The sequence below is a fragment of the Xenopus tropicalis genome, chromosome 1 (genome assembly GCF_000004195.4).
Source record: "Xenopus tropicalis strain Nigerian chromosome 1, UCB_Xtro_10.0, whole genome shotgun sequence".
Lineage (NCBI taxonomy): Eukaryota > Metazoa > Chordata > Amphibia > Anura > Pipidae > Xenopus > Xenopus tropicalis.
In genome coordinates this window covers 140,613,519-140,638,253 of record NC_030677.2, presented here as the reverse complement: position 1 = coordinate 140,638,253, position 24,735 = coordinate 140,613,519, and the positions used below count along the sequence as shown (strand labels likewise).

At 36.7% G+C, this 24,735-nt stretch overlaps 1 protein-coding gene across 1 annotated transcript; it reads left to right on the top strand.

Moving 5' to 3' along the window:
• The first annotated feature begins 5,742 nt into the window (after positions 1-5,742).
• Positions 5,743-24,133, top strand: LOC100494943 (Ig heavy chain C region, membrane-bound form). Its single transcript, XM_031891299.1, has 10 exons — positions 5,743-6,016; positions 8,400-8,708; positions 9,522-9,821; positions 10,599-10,931; positions 15,257-15,553; positions 15,728-15,973; positions 20,556-20,852; positions 21,729-21,974; positions 22,875-23,035; positions 23,590-24,133. The coding sequence occupies exons 1-10, from the start codon at positions 5,800-5,802 to the stop codon at positions 23,596-23,598; spliced, it is 2,415 nt and encodes an 804-aa protein (XP_031747159.1). The 5' UTR covers positions 5,743-5,799; the 3' UTR covers positions 23,599-24,133.
• Positions 24,134-24,735: the final 602 nt, after the last annotated feature.

Here is a 24,735-nt window from a genome sequence, read left to right as displayed (position 1 = left end):
AATAGCTAACCTAAAAAATCTATACCTAGCTAGTGTAAAAACACAGAAGAGAGGACATGTTAGCTGTACTGTCAAACAGCAATACTTTTATTAGGACATGGCACATCACACGTGGTGTATGCTCACAATATAAGTAAAACTTGTCAACTTGTTTTTGGACATCAAGCCTTCTAATCCAAATGTCCAGGTTCATCCCCTAATTAGCATGTTGATAATTTATGGCATGAGAATAAGAAATGTTTCCTAACAGCACTACAGTAGGTTCCATTATATCCCATTTAGCTTTGCAGTTTAGATCAAAGTTCCTTTATTTGTAGCTCTACAACTACTCACAAGACACAGTCTGGACATCTCTAGTTTAACTGGTATGAAATAAGTATATATAGTACTATATATATATATATATATATATATATATATAGACCAAAAGGAAGCTGCCGTATTCAATACCTAAAGCTAAGCCTTACATTCCTTGTATGGAATTATAAACAATTTCCTTCAGGGTTTGCCTTGCCTGACATCCTGTTACAGTTTTTTAGTGGGCTCTGGATTTTCTATATAAAATTAAAAATATTTGTAAGTCACAGAATAATGCTAGCGTGTGGCATGGTTAATTCTGTATTTCTTAGCAAGTATAATGGCTCACTAATAAAGATTTGCTGTAGAATAACATTGCCTTAAGTGTTTTTCACAAATGAGAATAAATTCATAACTCTTTTGGGGTTAAGCCCTTTAACCTCAGGGGGTCCATGGAATTGTAAGTTAGTAAAAGTATATCAAGCTCCCCAGTCTAAAGTGTGTCCCTTAGCAGTTTATAAAGGAACACAGAACCACAACTATTAACTTGCTACATAGGAATAAAAAGAAAGATCACTTCAGTAAAATATTATAGTAACGGTGCAGAATAAGCAGTTAAAATGAAGTAGAAGAAAAATTCCACTGGGTGAGGTTTGTCTTATAAATAGGGGCATCCATATAGTTTGTCCAAATCAACATGTATTGCATGTTGGCAAATGGCAGTTTTGGCAGCTGCTGGGAGGTGACAGTAAGCACAAGAGCTGTAGATAAGGCAAAAGTAAAATAGTCAGAACAGTCTGGGGGTAAAAATGAAGGCTTTCATTGAAAAAAAAAATCCCCCAAGATAAAGTGTCTGGGCCCCATTACGTATACAAGTTAAACAAGCCAGCAAAATCTAAACTGATTTAACTAATTAAATATTTGGGGGTAGCACAGTGCTAAATATGTTAAACTCTTCCAGTCTTAAGTTTGCTTGTAAAGCAGCACAGTTATGAGGTGTTTGTCCTCCAAATTCAGTAAACAGGTAAAATCATTCATTTGCACCCTGTATACGGAGAGTAATGATTATCAGTGGCAAACCTATATGGATAATAGAATAATATTAAACCAGTGGTTATATTAGTTTTATCTTTAAAATTATTCATTAACTCTGGTGATATAAAGTTTTCCAATTCATAAATATAAAGTGAAATTAGATTTTCCAGCAACCCCAGCATAAAAATGGTGCTCATTACATTGATACTAAACTTCTGTATAGGTCTAACTTCTCTGATTGGGGCTGTGGTGTTCTGTTTGTTGCTTCTTTCATTAGTGTTGTATTATTCATTCCACAAAAATTCTGACCTTTAGTGTGTATCTCTCTGTTATATTTTTGCAGCCCTTGCACTTTTTATAGATGAAGGGGAAGAAATGGCCAGCCTGTGGACCACTGCCTCAACCTTCATTGTGCTCTTCCTTCTGAGCCTATTCTATAGCGCCACAGTCACTCTCTTCAAGGTGAGATAATAAAACCTATTGTTATCACTGAATTTTTATTGTGGTCTCAAGTCCCTGCAACATTTTGCATCAAACACCAGGTGCAAGCAATGCACTTATCTTGCATAACGCTGCATGCTTATTCCATACAGGTTATTAGGGTGATCCTGCAGGCAGGGTAAGGATATTCTCTTAGGGCTCTGGCACACGGGGAGATTAGTCGCCCGCAGCAAAACTCCCTGTTCGCGGGCGACTAATCTCCCTGAGTTGCCTACCCCTGCCATCCCACCAGCGGGATGGCAGACGCGGCGGGACGATTTCAGGTGGGATGGCGGGTCATGGCAACTCGGGGAGATTAGTCGCCCGCAAACAGGGAGTTTTGTCGCGGGCGACTAATCTCCCCCGTGTGCCAGAGCCCTTACACATGTGCATGATTTAACTGGGCAAGTGATAGCAGTGGGGAGATCCACATTGATGATTATGATTGTGATTAATTCTGTTTTCGCCATGTGATAAATATGCCCCTATGTAATGGAGATCCAGATAACTGACAAATCATAATCTGGGGTGAAAAATCATAACTTCTTGGCAAATTTAAAAGAGAAATATGAAATGAAATTCAAATTCACAATATAACAAGGTAATGTTAAAAAAAAAACATTTTCTTAAATATGGTGGTTTTTTAAATGTATTTACTGTGAAAGTGTGATGAAAGTGTTTTTCACGATTCAAGTGTGGCATCCAGCAATAATGTATCAGGAAGCCAACTGCCCATAATAATAAAAAAAAATGCTATATAATTAGATCTCTATCAAAGGTGGGAGTCGCCAGAGAGAATCTTGGCAATTTGCCAGCACCAGGAGAGAAAACTTCATGGGAGGAGTGGAGGCAGTGGGAAATAATGTATTCAAAACAATAAATACATAAAAAACACCATATTTAAGAAAATGTTTCTCTTAACATTACCTTGTTATATTATGCATTTGAATGTCATTATAGTTCTCCTTTAAGTTTTGAGATCATTTATAATATGCTATAAAATAACTATATATGCTATTAAATAACTATGTATACATATATAGCCCTCTACAGAATATACTACTGTACAGAATATACTACACATGCTGAATAATAAAAAGGTGAATAACCAGCCAAAAAAGCTGAAAGTTCATAGATGTTTAGATTAAGCCCACGTATGTTGCTGCATATAAGGCACAAAGTGTGCTCAAATGTGCTAACCCATAGCAACCAATAAGATATTTGCTTCAAACAGGTGAACAATAAATGATACCTGCTGATTGACTGGTATAAGTGACTGGACCAGTGACTAGACCTCTAGCATATTCTATTACTTAACCCCATCTGTTCAAACTGCAATCCAATGTAATTCATTATTTAAAGGAATACTAAACCCCCAGAATGAATACTTAACCAACAAATAGTTCATATTATGTTAAGTCACCTATTTAAGAATCTCCCCAAACTGGAATATATATTTCAGTAAATAGAGCCCTTTCACATCTTTTCCCTTGATCCACCATTTAATGGGTTGCCTCAGAGATCACATGACCAGAAATAATGCAGCTCTAACTGTAGAAGAAGTGTGGAAGCAAAAGGCAGAACTCTCTCCATTCATTGGCTGATGTGGCCTAGCATGTACATGTGCTTTGGCTTGTTTGTGTGCACTGTGAATCATATGATCCCAGGAGGCGGCCCTTAATTCTTAAAATGGCAATTTTCTATTTAGAAGTACCCAATAGCAAATACTACAAAAAAGTATATTTTTATGAAGCAGGGTTTTATATATGAGCCTGTTTATGCAATATATTTTTATGGAGGCCTACATTGTTTGGGGGTATAGTTTTCCTTTAACAGTAATGACTATTATAGGGTTTTGTTACCACTAAGGGGCACAAAAGTATATTCAGAGGATACATCTACCCAGGGTCTGACTGTGCTCTTTTTTGCATTTTTTATCCAGTGCAAAGTACAGAGCTTAGTGTTGGTGGTAAGTATATGGCCCTAATATAGCCTATGGGTTTATATGAATAAGGCTCAAGTTAGGGGATGGTTAGGGGCCAGGAGGGGGGACCTCTACATGCCCTCAAAAAGTGTCATATGGGACATATGGGGATGCATATCTCTGTGCGCTGTGTTGGAGCACAGAAACCAATGACATTTCAACTAGAATGGAAGGCAAAGTGAAAAGATTTGGTATACTGCCCTAATTTTTTGCACTTTGGACCCCAAATGACCCCTGTATATATATATATATATATAGTCTTGCTTAGATACTTAAACCCTGTTGTTTCAAATGTATTTATAAATGTTTACATATGTTATGGAACAAGAATAACTATCTGTTGCTATTTTATTCATTTAAGGTTAAATAAGATCCTGGTGAAAAGGAACCTTAATACATGAATCAGCAAATGGTTTTCTGATGAGAGTGAGATACATCTTTCTGGTGACTGGAGCCACACATTTTTCAACTTTGTAAATACTTGGGCATTTGATAATTTTCAGTTTAAGCGTTGTGTTGTGACATGGATCTGTTTCATTGTCTACTTTTTCTTTAAATGTTTTTATGTTTAAATGTTCTTAATTAGTAAAATAAAGTTATGTTATATTAACATAAATATGATCTGATCATTTTTTGCCTTTCCAGTGCATGAGTGTTGTTTGGAGATGTGAATGTAGAGGCATTTTTGTTGGATATTTGCTGAGCATATCTGTCTGTGCTGACTTTCTTGGCTTTTCTCACTACATCAGACCCTAAACACTGCACCAGTTTGAAGGTCTTAGGCTAGGACAGAGTTGATATTCATTATATTAGGGAATATGAAACCTTGTAAAGGCATAAGGCTACAGGCTGATTTTATACAGGTACAAACTTCAAGATGTCTTCTATGCTGATATTCTGTACTACTCTGAGTACTTTAAAATAACTGTTTTTTTCCAGCATTTATTGAAGGTTGCTGTATTACATTCCCTTTGCTTTTAGTTCAATTTTAGTACTTTGTATATAGTACTTCTTTTCTAATAAAGGTATGAAGAATCTTATCCTGCTTCACAGGTTCCAGAAGACTCTGAAAAACAGCATGGCAACCCACACCCAATGCCAGAGTTGTACTGGATTTGGGTGTGGGCTTTAGGTTCCTCAACCACTTTCTCATTCCTTCCAACATTAACCTAAATTGAAGAGTAGGCAGTGGAGAATAGTCTTGAGTTCTAGAAAAGAAACCCTATACCTGTAAATGTTGGATCCTATACCTGGACCTCTGAGTTTTGTTTTTAATTTGTACTGAATAAAACTGGGGTGGAATGAACATGGAACTTGGGGATGTCTTTGTGCTGTTAGGTAGGCAGAAATTTGCAGGTTATGCATTTCATTATATTGTGTAATCTGATGTATAATTGATTTCTTGTGCAGGCGTTTTTACTTAATGTTTCCACTACAGGTACCTTAAGGTTATTTGCTACAAGCTCACTAATAAACAAGTTCATAGGTGACTGAAAAATACATTGCAACCTTTTACAATGCATATCCACTTCTTTAAGCAAAAATCTTGACAATGAATCACAGAAATTAAGAATTATTTGTATAAAAGGACATTAGGAGACATGGTGGTTCTGTACCTCTCATATTTTTGGAGAATGGGAGCAGAGCCCATACATATAATACTAGTATTAGAGAAGACCTCAAAGCCCAGTCTGGCAGGGAAGTATATGTTACACAGGTAGAGGACTAAGTAACTGGCTATTGCATTTCAAAAGCAAAGTACAGAGGTGGGTGCAGTATTCAAGGTATTCCCCTGAAGCAAAAACAACTAACAAAACCTAATAAAAGCAAAATAATTTACATATTGTTAATAACATGTGACTGTTTCATTCCTTCTCTTACACAAGATCTAGCTAAAAACATGCAAAAAGGAATAATTTATTAAATAATTTTCCGATTTTGTTTCAGATACAGGTACATCTGCTATTTTCCCCCTGGTTCCCTGCTGTTCACTGGCCCAGAGTATGCAAGAAAATATCCTAATTGGCTGCATTATAATAGGTTCAGTAAAGCCAGAGACAATTGAGTGGACAACAAAAGATAAAAGTCAAGTTAATGAAAAAAGATATGATGCTGCTCAAATCAGCATTCTGGCCATTCCATCTCAGGATTGGAACAATAAGCATTTTACCTGCTCTATCAAGGAAGATAATACAAATAAAAAGTTCGACCTACAAAGAAGTAAGTATAGAAAACTGTTAGCGGCATCTAAACAGTCATAAAGTGCATATTTCATAAAGCTAATCCCTTGGCAGGCCAGTAGTTCCTAATAAATAGCTATATATACAGGTACCTTCAGAGTTCTATCATTTCTATTTCAAAATAATTATAATATTGTGTGATGTTCAGTAACGTCAGTTGACAAATTACTCTCTAAACCACAACACACCCTCGTAAACCTAGTTGGCTGTTTCATTTCAGTGACACTTTCTTACCATCTGATCAGTCAAAATATGAGCCCTAGCTCTCAGTAAAGCATGGCTCACACAATCCCCTGCTTGTATAGCTTTATTGCTAAAGGCTATCAGGGAATTTTAGTATAATAATCAAGAGATCTTGTGGTAAGAAAAAGTGGCTCTGATATTACATATATATATTTATTTACTTTGCTGGCTCACTCATATGCCTTTCCCTAAATTTATCTCCCCAGTTGTTCCCCTTAAATCACTAAATTCTGATAAATGCTAGAAATGCTGTACATTACCTGAATGGACTAGCCCATGCATCCCTATGAAAAATTAAAAAGTACTCTGATGAACTCTAGACTTTTAAATATCAGATACTGTATATATTCAGTCTCTATTGTCAACACTTGAACAACTGTCCTGAGGAAGACAACATTAACTTAATTATTATTTTTTATTAGTGGGAAACAGTTCCATTATTAGGACTTGGAATATTACTTTTATTAGTGGGACCGGTTATCCAGAATGCTTTGGACCTGGGGTTTTTTTGTATAAGGGATCTTTCCATAATTTCGATCACCATACTTTAAGTCTACTAAAACATTAAACATATAATTAACCCAAAAGGATTGTTTTGCCTTCAATAAGAATTAATTATATCTAGGGTAGGAGCAAGTACAAGGGCAGATGTACTTCTTGTAGTTTGAAGCTTTCTGGATAACAGGTGTCCGGATAATTGATCCCATACCTGTAAATTTTGATAATAAATTTGATTGAGTGAGTTAATTTTGTGCATAAGATTTGGGAAAAAGAAGAGATCCAATGCCTGGAACCTGGAATTAAAACAAAAGTGGTGCAGGCATATCCAACAGAGTAGCATCTCTTTTAAAGTATCTTTCTGATGCTACTAAGCTTTCCCTATAGTATATGCAGCACTTCACATTGTGTGTGCTGTGCTTTCATGGAAACACTGAGTTTAGGGGTTGTTGCATATCATCAAAACATTAGCAGCAATTAAAATGGTCAATAAAGCTAATGCTTCAACTCTGCGGTAGACTGCACTGTTTCTATAATACCATGTTTTGAAAAGGTGATCTGATTAATTTGTAGTATGTGGATTTCAGAAAAGTAGTGCTATAGACATAGGAGTACTACACACTGGAGTGTGCTTTAAATAAGTTCCTGCCATTATCCAACATTCACAGTCTATTACACTAATTAGCTCTAAGGTGCTGGGCCTGCTTTAGGGTCCTATCTTACTGAGGCCTCCTACATTAATACATCCACCCAAAAAACACAGAACCTTGGGATTCTTATAGACTAGGATCTATCAGAATGCCCTGGGCCAAAGAGAACACCCATTCTAAATAGCACTGGGTAAACTGTACATTACACAGGAGGAAATGTTAAACTCCTTCCCATCTCCTACATAAGTTTCATATAACAGAGTTGCCAGGTTATTTTTTATAAAACAAAACTCTAAAATTCAGAGTCTGTATGGCTAGTTAAAAATTAGCTCATCTCTATAGAAGACTATGCTGCATGCTTCTGAAATGACTAGTAATCAGCCAACACGGATTATTATTTTAAATATAAATGTACTGAGTCACCTTGTAGGGCCAGCCACACAAGCCACTTTGGTCAGATTAGTTGCAACAAGCTACCTTGCCAATGTTTCTCTTGGGAACAATATAAATTAGCAAACTTTTAGTCCACTACATGCCTCTTGAGTTGCTTCATTATACAGGTAGGGAATCCATTATTTGGAAACCTGTTATCCAAAAAGTTCAGAATTACGGGAAGATCATCTCCCATAGCTTCATTGTAATCAAATAATTACATTTTTTTATTAATCTCCTATTTCTCTGTAATAATTAAACAGTAACTTATACTTGATCCAAATGAAGATATAATTAATACTTATCGATGGCAAAACAATCGTATTGGATATAGTTAATGTTTAAATTATTTTTTAGCAGACTTAAGGTATGAAGATCCAAAATACAGAAAGACCCCTAACCTGGAAAACCCCAGGTCCCAAGTAATAGGTCCATACCTGTATTGTATAGATGTACACAAGTGTTACAGGAGGGTAAGGTGTTGTAAACTCTGTAAGGAGGGTGTTGTAAACTCTGTTTGTCTTATGTTTGATTTTTCAGGGTGCGGAAAAAGCTATTCAGATCCCATAGTTGAGACCTTGATATCTTCCTGTGCAGCTATAGATATAGTACCTCTGACTTGTTTTGTTACCAACTTTAGGCCAAATGTAACTAAACTGGTCTGGCTTAGAAATGGTGTCGCTGAAAATAATTATGTTGGATTCAGCCCTGAATTAGACAATGCACATATTGTTATGGGAAAGAGCATTAAGAATGTGTCAAGTGAAAGCTGGAATAAAGAGGATATATATACATGTCAGGTGACCTCCCATGATAAATCAATCATCAGGAACATCAGCAGATGTTCAGGTAAGGTGAAAATGAGGGAATATGTGTTTCTTACTTCACATAGTATTTATATGTTTACAAATGCTCTACTTAAATGTAACAAATAATGGCCATAATAGAAACATTTCAGATTAATATTGAAATGCTATAGACCAGCAGCTCTCTCTTAGTTTTTTTGCCTGATGGGAGGGTGTGTAGGGGGAGCCCCTGTGAATTTTCTATGAACGTGAATCTCTGTCTAAGCACAGCAATACCTCCACCCAATCCCTGCCCTCTAGCAGAACACAGAGTGAGCTACTGGCACAATAGGTTTGTTGGTAGCTAATACATTAAAAAAAAACCTAATGGTAATTAAAAAAAATCTGGAGCAGCTATGAATAAAATACATAAATGTTTATAGTAGATATGTTTAGAGGGGCAGTTTTATGAAGAGTCAGTTGGTAGTAGAGAGTTGTATTAATTGGAGGGCTTCCCTGTTTATATGTCTGGGGTGTGTTTCCAAGCTAACATCCAACTCAAAAACATCATTGACTCTTCTTAAGTAATTTGTGACCTTACCCTGTTTACATGTACAAAAAAGACAGCTAATCACCCCCAATGCTATACACTGATAATCATGGTTTGACGTTTGTCTACCTTCTACTCTTCAAGTGAGCTAGCTGTGTTAGCTACAGAAATTAAGAGATTAACTTTGAATATTTTGGGCTTTGATAAAATATAAAACATGATAATTTGCTAGTTCTTATAAAAGGAACAACCCCTCAGTGGGAATATCATTCCCCTGTAACTTATCCCAACACACTGAAGCTACTCTTGTGTTGTTCTTCTCTATAGCATGCCAGAGCACCTCTGGGGATCCTGTTGTAATACTGGATCAGCCAACAAATGAAGAATTGTTTTCTAATGAAGGCAAAATTACTTGCACAGTCTTTGGGAGTAAATTGGATATCAAGGAAGTATACGTAAAAAGAAACGGGATTAAAGTCAACACTGAAGACAACAAAACACAAGATGATAAACATGTAAAGATCACTTACAAGATTACACTTGAACAATGGGAATCAACCACAGAATTATCATGTGTGGCTACCAAGTATTGCACTAGCACAGACACTGAAAAGACTATAAAAATAGGTACGTGTTAATGCAGTCCTTCCTACGCAGCCTGAAGTATCACGTTATTTGCACTGAAGTGAATTGTATTTTCTGCTGTGTTAAATGGATTAAATGTTGCCAAAAGTATTATATCCCTATATGAGAAAAATTAAGGAGGGAAGTTTTCTATATTCCATATACTTTTACGAAAATATATGCTATGTATAAATGATATTCATTTAAATAGTTAGTATGAGTGGGAAGCTTATTATGTGAGCTTGCATGAATCTTTATAATACAATGTGAATTGCCCTCATGCTCAAATTACCTATAAATATTTGCAAAATAACCACTCTTATGACTATAGGCAGTTACTATAGCCACTCACTTGCACAACTAAATACATGTAAAAATAAGTACATTATAATGGAGGTACTGTTCCATTAATAAGATCTCATCTCAGTGTACTTAACTGTGCCTGCAATGATGAAACCTCAGACTAAAAGACAAACTTTGCTTGAGTATATTTCAGGTACATGCAAAGTGATTATCTGTCCCACACAGCCAAATTCAAACCGTTAAAATTATGTGACACTTCATTGTGGGAACAAGGAAATCACAATTTTTTTACACAGGGTCCTTTTTTAACCGTTCCTTGCCCTAATTTGCAAATGGTTTAGATTTGGTACAGAATCCCCTATTGTAGAATTTGGTTGAATCCAGAATCTTTCATGAAGGATTTGGCAGAATCTCACAATAGAGAATTTGGTGTGTCCCTACTATAAAATAAAAATATCCATTCTTCATTCTTGATAGAAAAGAAAAAGACAGAGCCTAAAGACTTCAAAATCCCATCCGTCTCTGTGTCCAGACTTTACCACCATGAATTTCAGGAAGGGGAATGGATCACTCTGATCTGCAAAGTCACTGGATTTTACCCAGAAGAGATTGGTATCAAGTGGGAAAATAAGAATAAGGGGGTCAGTGCATCTTCATATACCAGAAGTCCAGTGAGTTGTTCTGAGAAAAGCTGCTCTGCCTTTAGTCTCTTGAAATTTTCCAAGAAGGAGGAAATAGGAGGGTACCAATGTGTTATACAGCACAAGAGCTTAAAACAGCCCAACCGAAGGATTTCCCAAAAAGTAACAGGTAGGAAAATGTAACTAAAATTGATCTATTCTTTGATGTGGCTCAACGTTGCTCTAAAGATGAAATGTGCCTGAAAACAGACAGTGGTATTCTAAGACAATATGCAGATGGTTTTCACTTTTGGGGACACAGGATCATGTCTTTTTTGGCTAAGATAAAAAATACTTTGTAAATCAAAGATTTGCTAAAATTTACACATTCTTATTTATATCACAAATATTTAATGTTGTTTTCATAGTGATATCTTTTTTATTTATAAATACATGACTATAAATGGCCATGTGCCTCATTAGCTAATGGGGACAAATACAAAGCAAAATGATGGGTGGATCTGGTTACTGATTAAACTAAGCAACCAGGCAGTGGTTTGAACGAGAGTCTGGAAGATGAATAGGTGAGAGCCTGCACAGAAAGGTAAATAATAAAAGTTAATGATAGCAATAAAATTGTAGCCTCACAAGTCAATAATTTTTGGCTGCTGGGGTCAGTGACCCCTATTTGAAAGCTGGAAAGAATCAGAGGAGAAAAGCAAATATTTCAAAAACTAAAAGAATAAATAATAAAAACCAGTGACAAAGTTGCTAGGAATATGGCATTCTGTAACTTACTGAAAGTTTTCATACATATTTGTGCCTAGCCTTGTATCCAAAATAGTAAATCAATTCCTATTTACTTTATATAAACTAATTCCATTTACAAGGAACAAGGGAAATTAAGGGAATGTCCAAAAACTATGCCAACTAACATGCCTTTATTTTATTTTTTTACCTTCACGCTGCCCGATATCGCCCACCCGCAGGTGGGGATATCGGGTGAAGATCCGCTCACTTGGCGATCTCGCCAAGCGAGCGAATCTCAACGTGTATGGGGACCTTTAGTGTCGAGGTTGGTAAGAAAAAATGTGCTTTTAAAGCATTCAAATTAGCTGGGACAGCAGAAACTTTCATCAGGTACAAGGAAGCAAATAAAGCATGCAAAAAAGCTATCAAGCAAGCTAAAATAGAGATGGAAAGGGATATTGCAGCTAGGAGTAAAAGGAAAATTATTTTTTAAATATCTAAATAGTAAAAAAATGAAGCAAGAAGGGGTGGGAACCTTATTATCACGGGGGGGGGGGTAAGTTGGTTGATGAGAACGGGGAAAAAGCAGAAATTTTGAACTCTTATTTTTCATCTGTCTATACATCTGAGGAGCCAGATAATGAAGGATTCCCTTTTAATATGCCCAGTTCTAGTAATTTAGCTACTGACGCGTGGGTCACTCGGGAGGTAAACAAAGGTCCAGGACCGGATGGGATTCATCCCAGGGTATTAAACAAGCTGAGCGCTGTGATTGCCAAACGTCTTCACTTAATTTTTCAGGATTATTTGAGGTCTGGCTAAGTGCCGTTATTTATAAAAGGATCCGGTTCTCAGCCTAATAACTAAAGAGTTAATCTCAAGATGCAGGCATACCTTCAGTTCTCTCAATAGTGCCCTTAAATCTCCCCATACTTCTTTCGTTCAGATGATCAGAAGCCAAACAGGAAGAAAAAACGCTGAGCTGTGTAAAGAAAGTTCCCATAATGCCTCACTCCTGCACCAAGAGCAAGACCCGTGTACATGCTCAGTTTGTAAGACTATGAGGAAGCTTCCTGCTGATTGGTTCAGATCCACATTCCTAAGGGGGGGAGTGAGTTCTTAGCACCCTTGAGATAGGGGGGAGCAGGAGAGGGGAGAGAGCTGTGTGTCTCTAGCAGAGGAAAACAGACACAAGAAATCTTTTGAGTGCTTATGGCTGTACTTACATAGACATTTCTGATAAAGCTTACTTAGTTTTTACCTTTCTTTCTCCTTTAATAAGGGATAGGGTACTTGAATACATTGCAAATCACACAACTATAAGTTTGTGCCAGCATGGTTTTATGCATAACAGATCTTGCCAGACTAATTTAATTGCCTTTTATGAGGAGGTGAGCAGGAACCTTGACGCTGGAATGGCAGTGGATGTCATCTACTTGGACTTTGCTAAAGCTTTTGATACCGTACCTCACAGAAAGTTAATAATAAAACTGAGAAATATTGGCCTAAAACGTAATATTTGTAATTGGATAGAGAACTGACTGAAGGATAGATTACACAGAGTGTTATTTAATTGGTCTAGTGTTGTTAGTTGGGTACCGCAGGGGTCAGTCCTTGGTCCTTTCCTTTTTAACTTGTTTATTAATAACCTGGAGGTGGGCATAGACAGTACTGTTTCTATTTTTGCTGATGAAACTAAATTGTGAAAAACTATAAGTTCCATGCAGGGCGCTTGCGAGGGGACATGATTACTCAGTACAAGTACATTAGAGGGGATTATAGGCAGATAGGGGATGTTTTTTTCCCATAAAAAAGATCAACGCACCAGAGACCACCACTTTAGATTAGAGAAAAGGAGCTTCCATTTGAAGCAGCGTAGGGGTTTTCCGCTGTGCGGGCAGTGAGGTTTGGGAATGCCCTTTCAAATGATGTTGTAATGGCAGATTCTGTTAATGCCTTTAAGAGGGGCCTGGATGAGTTGTTGAACAATCAGAATATCCAAGGCTATTGTGATATTAATATCTACAGTTAGTATTAGTGGTTGTATGTATAGTTTATGTATGTGAGTGTATAGATAGGTCAGTATAGGTTGTGTGTGCTGGGTTTACTTGGAAAGGTTAAACATGATAGACTCTGGTCTTTTTTCAACCCAATGTAACTTATCCTTACCCAGATCTTTACTGCAGGAAGCCATTTAGGCCACAAGGGTTGGGGAAGCCACAAAAATAGACTACACTACAGTCTTCTATTATGGGGTCTCTGTTTTTTTCAGAGAGATTTATAACAAATTGTGGCCTTAGTAACACCTTGGTAAATGTCAAGATACACCACTGTTACATATGTGTTTTACCAACTAAATATACATCTTGACTGCTTTATGTGTCCTTATGGGAGTAAAGGAATTACTTAAAAAGAGAACAAGGAAGTACAGCTCATTGGGGTGTACTATTTTAATTGTCAAGATACTTTCCTCCCTGGGTCTGTGCTGCTTTTATGAAAAAATGAATCAGCCAGAGGAGAAAAATGAAAGTAGTCTGTGGCGCCCTGTTACCTATCTTTCTCAAGTGTCCCCCTGCAGACTAAGGGGTGTATTTATTATGCTGTGTAAAACTAATTCGCCGGAAAAACAGAGTAAAAAGCTGTGTAAAATAAATGGAAAAGATCGTCGTCTGAACGCCGGATATTACACCGGATATTACACCGTTATTTTCCATAAGTTCCGGTGGAAGAAAAAATGCGTAAAAAAATTACGCCAATTTTTTGTCCGGTTTTACATCGTTTTTACACGGCGAAGCCTGGCGATGTGTGACGAATTTTCTCGCCATTTTTTACACAGCATAATAAATATGCCCCTAAGACTTGCACATACACAGCAGGTTAAAATTTTTAGTCTACGTTTTCAAAGTCAAAAAAAATACTACTGTTCTGAGGTGTGTCCACTGAAATCCCACGTATACTTTTTGGGAGAGCAAGGTTCGAGGGAAGAATCAGTACAGGTATGGGTGCCTGATGTTATATATTTTTTATCTCTTGCCTGCCGGCTCTATGTTATCGAGATGGAAGGAGACTGCTGATGATGCAGATTAAACATTTTTGGGTTATGCTATTGCAGTTCATAATGCACTTCCCCCAAAAGCAAAAGTAACACATACTCACATTCACAAGATAGCTTGAATTTATTGCAATATATGGAAAGCAAATCCTTTTTATTAGGGATGCACCGAATCCAGGATTTAGTTTGGTATTTGGCCAGGATTCAGCCTTTTTCGGCAGGGTTCAGATTCGGCCCAAACTGAATCCTAATTAGCATATGCTAATTAGATTTTGAAGGGTTAAATGTCGCAGAGGTGGAAAATTTAACCGTTTGGTATCCTCATTAGCAAATGCTAATTATGATTCGGTTTGGTATTCAGTCGAATTCCTTACAATGGATTCAGGGGTTTGTCCAAACCCAAAAAACTGGTTTCGGTGCATCCCTACTTTTTATTGGCAGCTGTGTGCACAAAACATCCTCAATCCTATAAGTGAGCTCATACTTCACATATATGTATGCACCATAAGAACATTGTACTGTGAGTATAATGCTTAATGGGCATGGGTAGCATTTCAGCTGGACTACATGAGTATCAATCCACCATCATAAGTAACAGGCGGAAACAGTTTCTCTTCACAATGCACTAACATCTATCCATGCATACTAATATATATATATATTAAAAAAAAGTCATTTTGACAAAGCAGTTGTGCTGCCATATTTTATCTTAGAGACCCAAAGAGAACCTTCTGTTCTTGTTCTTCAATCTTCTGATTCGGAGGAGAAAAAAACTCTTGCCTGTATTGCGGATGGACACTTTCCCAAGGACATAAAGATTGAATGGAAACTTCATGATGGAAGTACACTTCCTTCCTCAACTGAAACAGACTACAAGAACAATGGGACCTTCAGAACAATTTGTAGCATTCCAGTTAAGAAAGACTATTGGGCCATGGGCCATACCTACAAATGTGAAGTCACACATAAATCTATAGTGAAAAAGATAGTGAAGAACATTAATGCATTTGGTAAGTTAATTATAAAATGCATCCTCTCTTACCCTTTCATATCTTGTACAATCTGTATTGTTTAGAATCTTTCTTTTGGAATTATGTTCCCCAGACACATTCAATGTATATAAAATGGTTGCTCACAGCTATCTATGGTTCTCTAGGCTTATATATCAAACTCTTCCTTCATAGGTCTCTTTGCTAGTAAGACTTCACATGTTTCTTGTGTGACCAATGCCATCAATGCTTCCATAAAGTGGATTTTAGATGGGAAGCCAAGATTACAAAATGATAGTAAGGAACAAATAATCCATAATAATAGGACCTGGATCAAAAGCACCATTAGCATTGGCTTTAAAGAATGGAATGCAGCTTCCAATTTTAGCTGTATGTTGGATGTTCCAAAGGAACTGCCACAAAGCCAGTTGAAGACATACAGTAAGTACTATAGTAAACAAAAGGTTTAAGTTTGTTGTATAGTAAACTGTCATAAATTAAAAGAAAGCTTTATTAATATTTCTTGTTAAGGATGTTAAAAAATTGTACAATTCATTTTTTCCTTACTTCACCTTTGATTGAGAGTAAATATCCCACATTATTACAGCAGAAAATGTTTTCATTATTTCCTTTTCACTTTTACAGCATTTTAATTATTACTACCAGCCAAAGAGGTCCGATAAGCTGTCCCTGTTTTGCTTTATAAAGAATTTCTACCGAGATTAAATCTTTGTAACCTAGATGATTAATGACATCATAGTCGAGCAGGATGTTTCTGACCCAGTCACATCAGCTGTGGAAACCAAAACCAACACTGCTCATTGTAACCCAGTTGGTTTAATTCAACATCCTAATATGGATTGCTGGCTATCACAAATGATTTCTTAGGATGTGCTAGATCAGTGCTGTCCATCTGGTGGCCTGTGCCCTTCCCCCCCATCCATTGTGTGGCCCACCACCTGTCTGGCTGCTGTGTCTGCTAACATTTGTGTAAGCTTTAAATGGTATCAGAACTGAGATTAACTGGCCCCCTGTATTGTTCACACCTCAGATTTAGGCTGTAAACTCCTATATTGTTTACACCCTATGCTGCCTATGTGTGCCAAACTATGCCTGTACTATGGTGCCTGTGTGTGCCATACCTTACCTGCCCTATGCTGCCTGTGTGTGCCATACTCTGCCTGCCCTATGCTGCCTGTGTGTCATACTCTGCCATACATGTCTTACAGATTTTGGGTGACTTTGGGTGGCAGGATCAATACTCTTGGGGTACAGTGGATAGTTACATAGTTACATAAGGTTGAAAAAAGACCAGTGTCCATCAAGTTCAACCCATCCAAGTAAACCCAGCACACCTAACCCACACCTACCAATCTATACACTCACATACATAAACTATAAATACAACCACTAGTACTAACTGTAGATATTAGTATCACAATAGCCTTGGATATTCTGATTGTTCAAGAACTCATCCAGGCCCATCTCTTTATTCCTGCATCCCTCATGACAGAGGCTTGCAGGCTATTTCCTATCACTTGGATAGATACAGCTCATATGATCGGTTGTTAAAAGATTTTATTTTGGATGCTGTCTTGTATTTGTTAATGCACAATTTGTTAAAAGTTAAATGGTATTTTCTACCTCCAGAGATGTGGGACCTCAATGGACTCCAAATTCGCGCCCATATATGCTAATCTATATATGGGCTGGTGGGAGGAGTCCCACGTCTTTGGAGGGGAATCACCCTTATTATGGCACGTGGTGTTGTATTAGAGATATGTGGATGACCTCCTGTTTGTGTGGAGGGGGACTGAATGTGCCTTTTTACAGTTTGTGGATGAATTAAATAGGAATGATTTGATTTTGAAATTTACATGTGAATATAATACAACACATATTATATTTTTGGATCTTGAATTGAGGGGCCAAAATATGTCTGTTGAGACTGATATTTATAGAAAACCTTGTGCAGGTAATTCCCTTTTGAGGACTGACTCTTGCCACCCTAAGCATTTGTTTAAGGGGATTCCCCTGGGGCAATTCCATAGACTATGAAGAAACTGCTGCACTTGTAAAGCAAGCTTGCAATTTGAGGGATCGCTTTTTAAATCGAGGTTATACCATGAAGCACCTTCTGCCAGCATTTATAAAAACGTTACATATGGAGAGGCAAGCCTTGTTGGGTGGAATATGTTTGATGAAAAGTTTACTATTGGAAGAGCTTGTAGAAGGTCCTTTTCGGCTATTTCGGGAAATCGCGCTGCCGCGTGTGCCATCCCGCCGGCAACTTACATGTTCGCCAGTGGGATGGCGGGTCATGGCAACTTGGGGAGATTAGTCGCCCGTGACAAGGGAGATTTGTCACGGGCGACTAATCTCCCCGTGTGCTCCCCGTGTGCCAGAGCCCTTATGGAAGGAGATGAAATGGATATTTGTATTAGGCAAGCGCCAAATAAATGGTTTAAATTCCATTTTTGATATTAATTGCTATGTTCCTTCCAAGTGTTGGTGCCAGTATTGTAAATATACTATGTTTTGTTCAGTTCTTTGCTTTATTTATTCTTTTCTTTCCTTTTTGTTTTTATTGAATGTGTGATGTCACTAATTAATGGGCTATATATCATGTGCTCCTCTCAAAGTGTATACCTGTGATTAAGTGCGCATGCACACAAAACGTGTCAGGTGTCCTGGGTTTTAAAAGGATATGATTAAAGACTGAGTTTTACAATACTTTCTGGCTGTCCGTGGTGCTTTTAAAGCTGTTTCTTCAGAGGATTTGAGTTTGCTCCCTTGGGCTACGGGTTCGGGGCTTTGAGCACCCGGACAAAACTCCAGCGATGGTGAGTTATTTTTTACCTTTGTGACGTTTCATTGTGAGCTGGCTGCAGTTTTACGTGGTGAAGGACTTGGGGTATACACACCCGGGTCAACGCTTACTTTAGGTATTCTCCTGGTTTTTACTTAATTTGTATATTCAATAATTCTTTAATATTATTATGCTAGCACATTATATTTTTAACTTATTCTATATGTGTATTTAGGTTTATGCCATACTCTGCCTACCCTACGCTGTCTGTGTGTGCCATACTCTCCATTATATTATATTATATGGCCCTAAGGCAGTGATCCCCAACCAGTGGCTCGTGAGCAACATGTTGCTCACCAACCCCTTGGGTGTTGCTCCCAATAACATTAAAGAAGGTGCTTATTTTTAAGTCCCTGGCTTAGAGGCAAGTTTTGGTTGCATAAAAACTAGAAGTAATGCCAAAAAAGAGGCTCCTGTTGGCTTCCAGTCCACATAGGGGGCTACCAAATAGCCAATCATGGCCCTTATTTGGCAACCCAAAAACTATTTTCATGCTTGTGTTGTTCCCCAACTTTTTTTACAGTTGATTGTGGCTCACAGGTTAAAAAGGTTGGGGATCTCTGCCCTAAGGTGTGTAATTGTGTGCTTAAGGTTGCGGTGCTATGCACAGACGATTGATGGATGGATTTTAGGGTATGTCTTAATATGACATAATAAACTTCTTTCATATATGAATAAAGAATGATATTCCATTTGGGTTTTTGGTGCACTAATGGTCCTTAAAGCTCTTGTGATAAGGTAGGTGTGGTTTGAAGTGGGTGTGGTTTAAAAAAGGAAAGTGGTCAAAACTGGCTTCCATTATCAGCCCTCCACTATGTAGACCAGAAAAAAAATGTAACCCTCGGTACCACAGAAGTTGGACAGCACTGTGCTAGATAATAAGGTTTTCTAAGGTGACTTACCAAGGGTTAATTTCATTCAAAGTCTCCAAGGTCTCCAACTGAATTAATATAACCCTTGAGATTTCAGATAAGAAAATGTAACAATCTGGGACAATCTTAATAATCTCTGATAGAAATATTAAGATATATACTATAGAGGTAAATATGCTGAGTTATAAGAATCAAAGCTAAACAAAAAAGTATAAAAATAGCCCAACCTTTAGGCTAAATACTGCACAGACCTTTCTTTGCTCAAAAATCACTTTTCCCAATGGGACTTTATTGTGACTATGCAGGACACAATTACCCACACATGTCAAAGTATTTATTTAAACAATTATTTATTTAAATAATTAAACATTATAGTGTGAACTGTTGACATTAAGGAGACATTTACTAGTTGTCTAATTTTTTTTTTCCGATTCGGATTTTTTAGCACCAAAAGTTGTCAAAAGAGAAGTTGCAAATTTTTTGAGATTTACTATGTGACAAAATGGCTACAAATCCGAGTCTGAAAATACTACAGCTACAACTTGTTGAGATCATGTAGAAGTCAATGAAAGATGTCCCCTCCCTTTCCTGGAAGATTTTTCTTTGCTTCAAAACTTTAGTGGTTTTTGGATTTTTTGATGCTGGTTTTTGTGCAACAATCCAAAAAAGTAGAGATTCCGGTGCAGCAATTTGAAAAAGTAGCATTTTTGTGACTTCTCTGCAACTTTTTTTCCACACATACTTTTTCCGTTCAGACTTTTAAGTCAATTTCAGACATACATGAGTCAGTAATGTTTAAAGGACACCTAAATGTGTGCTGTTTTAAAACAGTTCATGGAATAGTTACTGTATCCTATCCTACATAAGATGTCAAGGAAATTTAACTAAAAATGTAACTAAAATGTGTGGGATTCACAGTCTCCAGATTTTTTCTTTCCTACTTTGTGTTTTTTTTTTTGTGGTTACATCAAAAAAAGTCATGGACGTCAAAAAAGTTGTGCAGTAGCTGCATTTTGCGAATTTTTCACCGTTTCATGAATTTTTTGGCCAAAGCAAAATGGGACAGGTTCGCTCATCACTAATGAAACACTTTTGTTTGTCATGAAGCTTTGTTATCATGTTTAAACTGAGCTTGGATCGTTACTCATGTAAATATTACTCACATAGTGATGCTAAGCCCATGGATTCCACAATCTCATTTATTGTTAAAAATGTTTTGCCCCATGTTTTAACATTTGTGTAATTAAAAGACATTTTGACAAAGCTACCCTGTTTTATCTAGAGACCCAAAGAGAACCCTCTGTTCTTGTACTTCAATCTCCTGATTCTGAGGAAAGGAAAACACTTGTCTGTATTGCGGATGGACACTTTCCCAAAGAAATAAAGGTTGAATGGAAAGTTCATAATGAAAGTCTAGATTCTTCTTATAATGAAACAGAGTACAAGAGTGATGGGACATACAGAACAATGTGTAGCATTGAAGTTAGCAAAGATGATTGGGCCAAAGGTCATACCTACACCTGTGAAGTCTCACATAAATCCATCTCTAAAAACATAGTTAAGACCATTAATGCTTTAGGTAAGTTAATTACAGAATGCATTTTTCCTGGTGTGTCTAATGTACAATCTGCATTGTTTAGGTTCTTTACAGCTTTGTGGAATTTTGGTTTACATGCATATTCAGTGTATAACCAATGGATGTCTACACACTTACTATCAAGTTACCAAGCAGAACAGGATTTAAAAGATATATGATTTTCAGATATGGGTGACTAAGTTAATATGACTTATTGCTGAATAGCTTTTGCTTCATTTAACTGTTTTTGACTACTAAATGGCATAAAAGATATGTTGTAATACATGTTTACTATAGTTGTAAGGCTGCCTTGTGGGGCCATTGGCTCAGAAGCCCTTTTAGAGTCAAGTTTTGTATTCCTGAACTGGTTCACCAATGCTTCAAATGTGGCATCTTCAGTATATCCATGATCTATCTCCCTCTGACAGGGCAGTGTATGCTCAGTGCATGATGGGCCACTACTGGTGCTCTATTGGTGATCATTGGGGAACTCAGTCCATAATAAGAGGGTGGCAGGGAATGTGTAGTAAGTAGGAAGCAATGGAAAACACTGATTATTGTATTCAGGCTATTGTGAAGATAAAGTTGCATAAAATCTATGATATAAATTCTGTTGTTTTTAAGTGTTAAGAAGTATATAAGAGATAAAGGTGCAAAATTTGCACCTGTCATAATAGCAACTAATCACATATTTGCTTTCAAGCAGATGACCAATAAATATTGTCTGCCTACTGGTTGGTGTGGGCTGCCAGGCTGGTTGCAAACTTTGCAACTCTTATTACTTTATCTCTATAATGCATATTATATTGTTTGTTTTAAAGAACACAGCTAACTTTGGTTCCCAGTGCTTACACTGTATATCCATCCTTTCCTTCACAGGTCTGCTTGTTGATAAGACTGCACATATTTCATGTGTCACCAATGCCATCAATCCTTCCATAAAATGGATTTTAGATGGAAAGCCAAGATCCCAAAATGATAGCAAAGAACAAATTATACACAACAATAGGACCTGGTTCAAAAGCACAGTTAGCATTGACCTTGAAGGATGGAATGCGACTTCCAATTTTAGCTGTATGTTAGATCTTCCACAAGAACCAAAGCTAAATGTCTTAAGAACGTATAGTAAGTACTGCACTAAACAACAGGTTTCTGGTTGTTGTATAGTCAATAGAAATACATTACTAAGCAAAAGCTTTATTAATGTGTCTAGTTAAAAATAATAAAACATGGTATCACACTTTCTTTCCATACTGCACTTTTGATGGAGAGGAATTTGCTGTTTTTGTCCTGCAATATTACAGCAGATATTATTTTATTTATATCCTTTCCATTTTTACAGCAACAGGAAAATGCTCCCCCAGTAGGTCATTTATTACCACCAGATAATATGTACACCATGCCTTGCTTCATGATGAATTTTTGTCCAGACAAATTCTTTGTAAACTGCATGGATAATGATAATGATAATGATAAACAATGTTCATCCAAATAATTGTTAAAACATTGAATGCATTAGCACATTAGTACAACACCAGAATGTGGTTTTAAGTAATTATAAAATAAACCCCAGCTTGCCCCTTGTATTCAGTCTAGTGTGTGTTAGTATAGTGTGTGTTAGTATAGCATGTGTGTGTTAGTATACACTAACATACACACAGTGAGGAGAAGACTTTTCCTATCTTAACACAACTAATGGTGGTGGGGCATTTATGCCTTTGTTTTCATAAGGGATGAATTATTGGTACTTGGGTTTCCTTGGTTAAAAACAAAAGGTTCATTATACCTTATCACCAAAATACCTGTATTTATAGCTTAAGAGGTAATGTCCGCTCCATTTTTAGAAAAACAATTGCATATTGTCTTCTAAATGTCTACTTCACAGTGAAATGCAATTCTGACTGAAATTTCCCATTTACATGGGGTTGTTTCGTTCTTTTGTATATAAGTTTCCTGAAGTATCTTGCAGGTTAAATAGACTGGAATATAATCCTCATTCAATGCATACTCTAATCTGGTTTGCAGATACTACGCAGCCTACCGATACTCCTTTTATTTACCAAGATGAAGGAGGAGAGGAGCTCAGTGACACAGAAGATACCAGTAGTGTGTGGACAACATCAACCACTTTTATTACTCTTTTTTTAATTACCATTGTATACAGCACCTTTGTTACATTCATTAAGGTAAGTCTCTTACTCTGTATACCTTGCCAAACTTTAACCTTTTTCCTTGACACCATAAAAATAAGGGTATATGTTCAGTAGAGCCATAGATTTTTTGGTTGGATATCGTTATTTTTATTATTATTTAGGGATGCACTGAATCCAGTATTTGGTTTGGGATTCACCGTATTTAAACCTTATCCATCAGAATTTTGCTGAATCCAAGTGCCTGACCAAACCCTTTTTTCTAACGATTTTCTGGCCTCATTTGCATGTGTAAATTAGGGTTTGGATTCAGTCCAGGATGTTGCACGATTCAAAGGGGTTTTCCATTTTCCGTTCTCTGGCGCAATAATATCAACAGTACTCAAATTATTAGTGAGGCTCTAACACAAACTTATAGTCAAATCATTCCATGAAAAATAATCAAATTTTATGGCCATACTCATTAATGCTTAGTCAGTGACTACGCAGTACTAAAAAGATACAATTTACATTTAACATTTTTCCACTGATTTTCATCATATTACAGTATGAGTGTATATTTAATTTATTTAGAATGTGTTCTCTTTTAGGTGAAATAAGTACCAAGAAGGAAACTGACTATTTCATCAACTATTCTACTTTACCTGCACTACTACTCACCTCACTTCTATAACTTGTAAGCTGGTGCTAGCAGGGTCCCATTCCCTAATATATCAGTTTGTTTGTTACTTATTATATACCCTTATGTGCAGTGCTACTCAATATCTTGGTGCTTTATAAACAAATGTAACCGGCAGCATAAGCTTTCTTGTGTCATGAAAAATCCTGTGCAGCCAGAATAAATTACAATCACAGGCAAAGTCTGTATGCCGATAACTTCCTCAGGGACTAACACACGAACATCGCTTTTGTGGAGTCAGTTAAATATTTTTATTTTTAAAGCCTTGGTGCCATTGCTTAGTTTTGTTAATTTTAAGATAAACAATCCTAAGTAAAAATGAAAACCTTCTTGCTTCCACCCAATAATACTAACACAGTTATGCCTTTGAGAAAAGAATGTCATTCTTCATTTAAGAATAAAACTACTCTCCTCAACCATAAAAATAAAAGATTGTCTTTATTAAACCAAACTGACTATTGATTGTGTTTTTTGGAACTGTTTTTTTCTTTATTGAGATATAGTTGTGGATCATTGCAAAGATCTTGACCCCATTCAGTAAACATTTTGGGGCAGATTTATTATTATTTGAGGGTCATGTTCAAGTAAAACCACATAAAAACCCAATAATTTACCAGTTGTATCCCAAACTTGATAAAAAAAGAAAAAAAGAAAATTTAAAAAGAAAATCACATTTTTATTTAAAAATCCATATTTAAAACATATACGAACCCCAAAATAGGCTTACCGTTGGGGTACGAAATGCATAAAGTGGCTAATTTGGGGGTTTGCATATGTTTTTAATATGGATTTTCAAATAAAAATGTGATTTTCTTTTTAGATTTTTTTGTCAAGTTTGGGACACAACTGGTAAATTATTTGATTTGCCCTTTAATCTGGGGGCTGTGTCCCAATTACTTTGGCCCTGTTTGACTGGCCATTTGGGATCCTCTTTTTGGTAAAATGCAACATGTTAAAACCCACTCACACTTTTTTTTACATCATTTTACCTGACCCTAGAATTATAGTAAGTCTGACCTTTAATATTCAATGTATTTTTTTTCTTGGAAAAAGCATA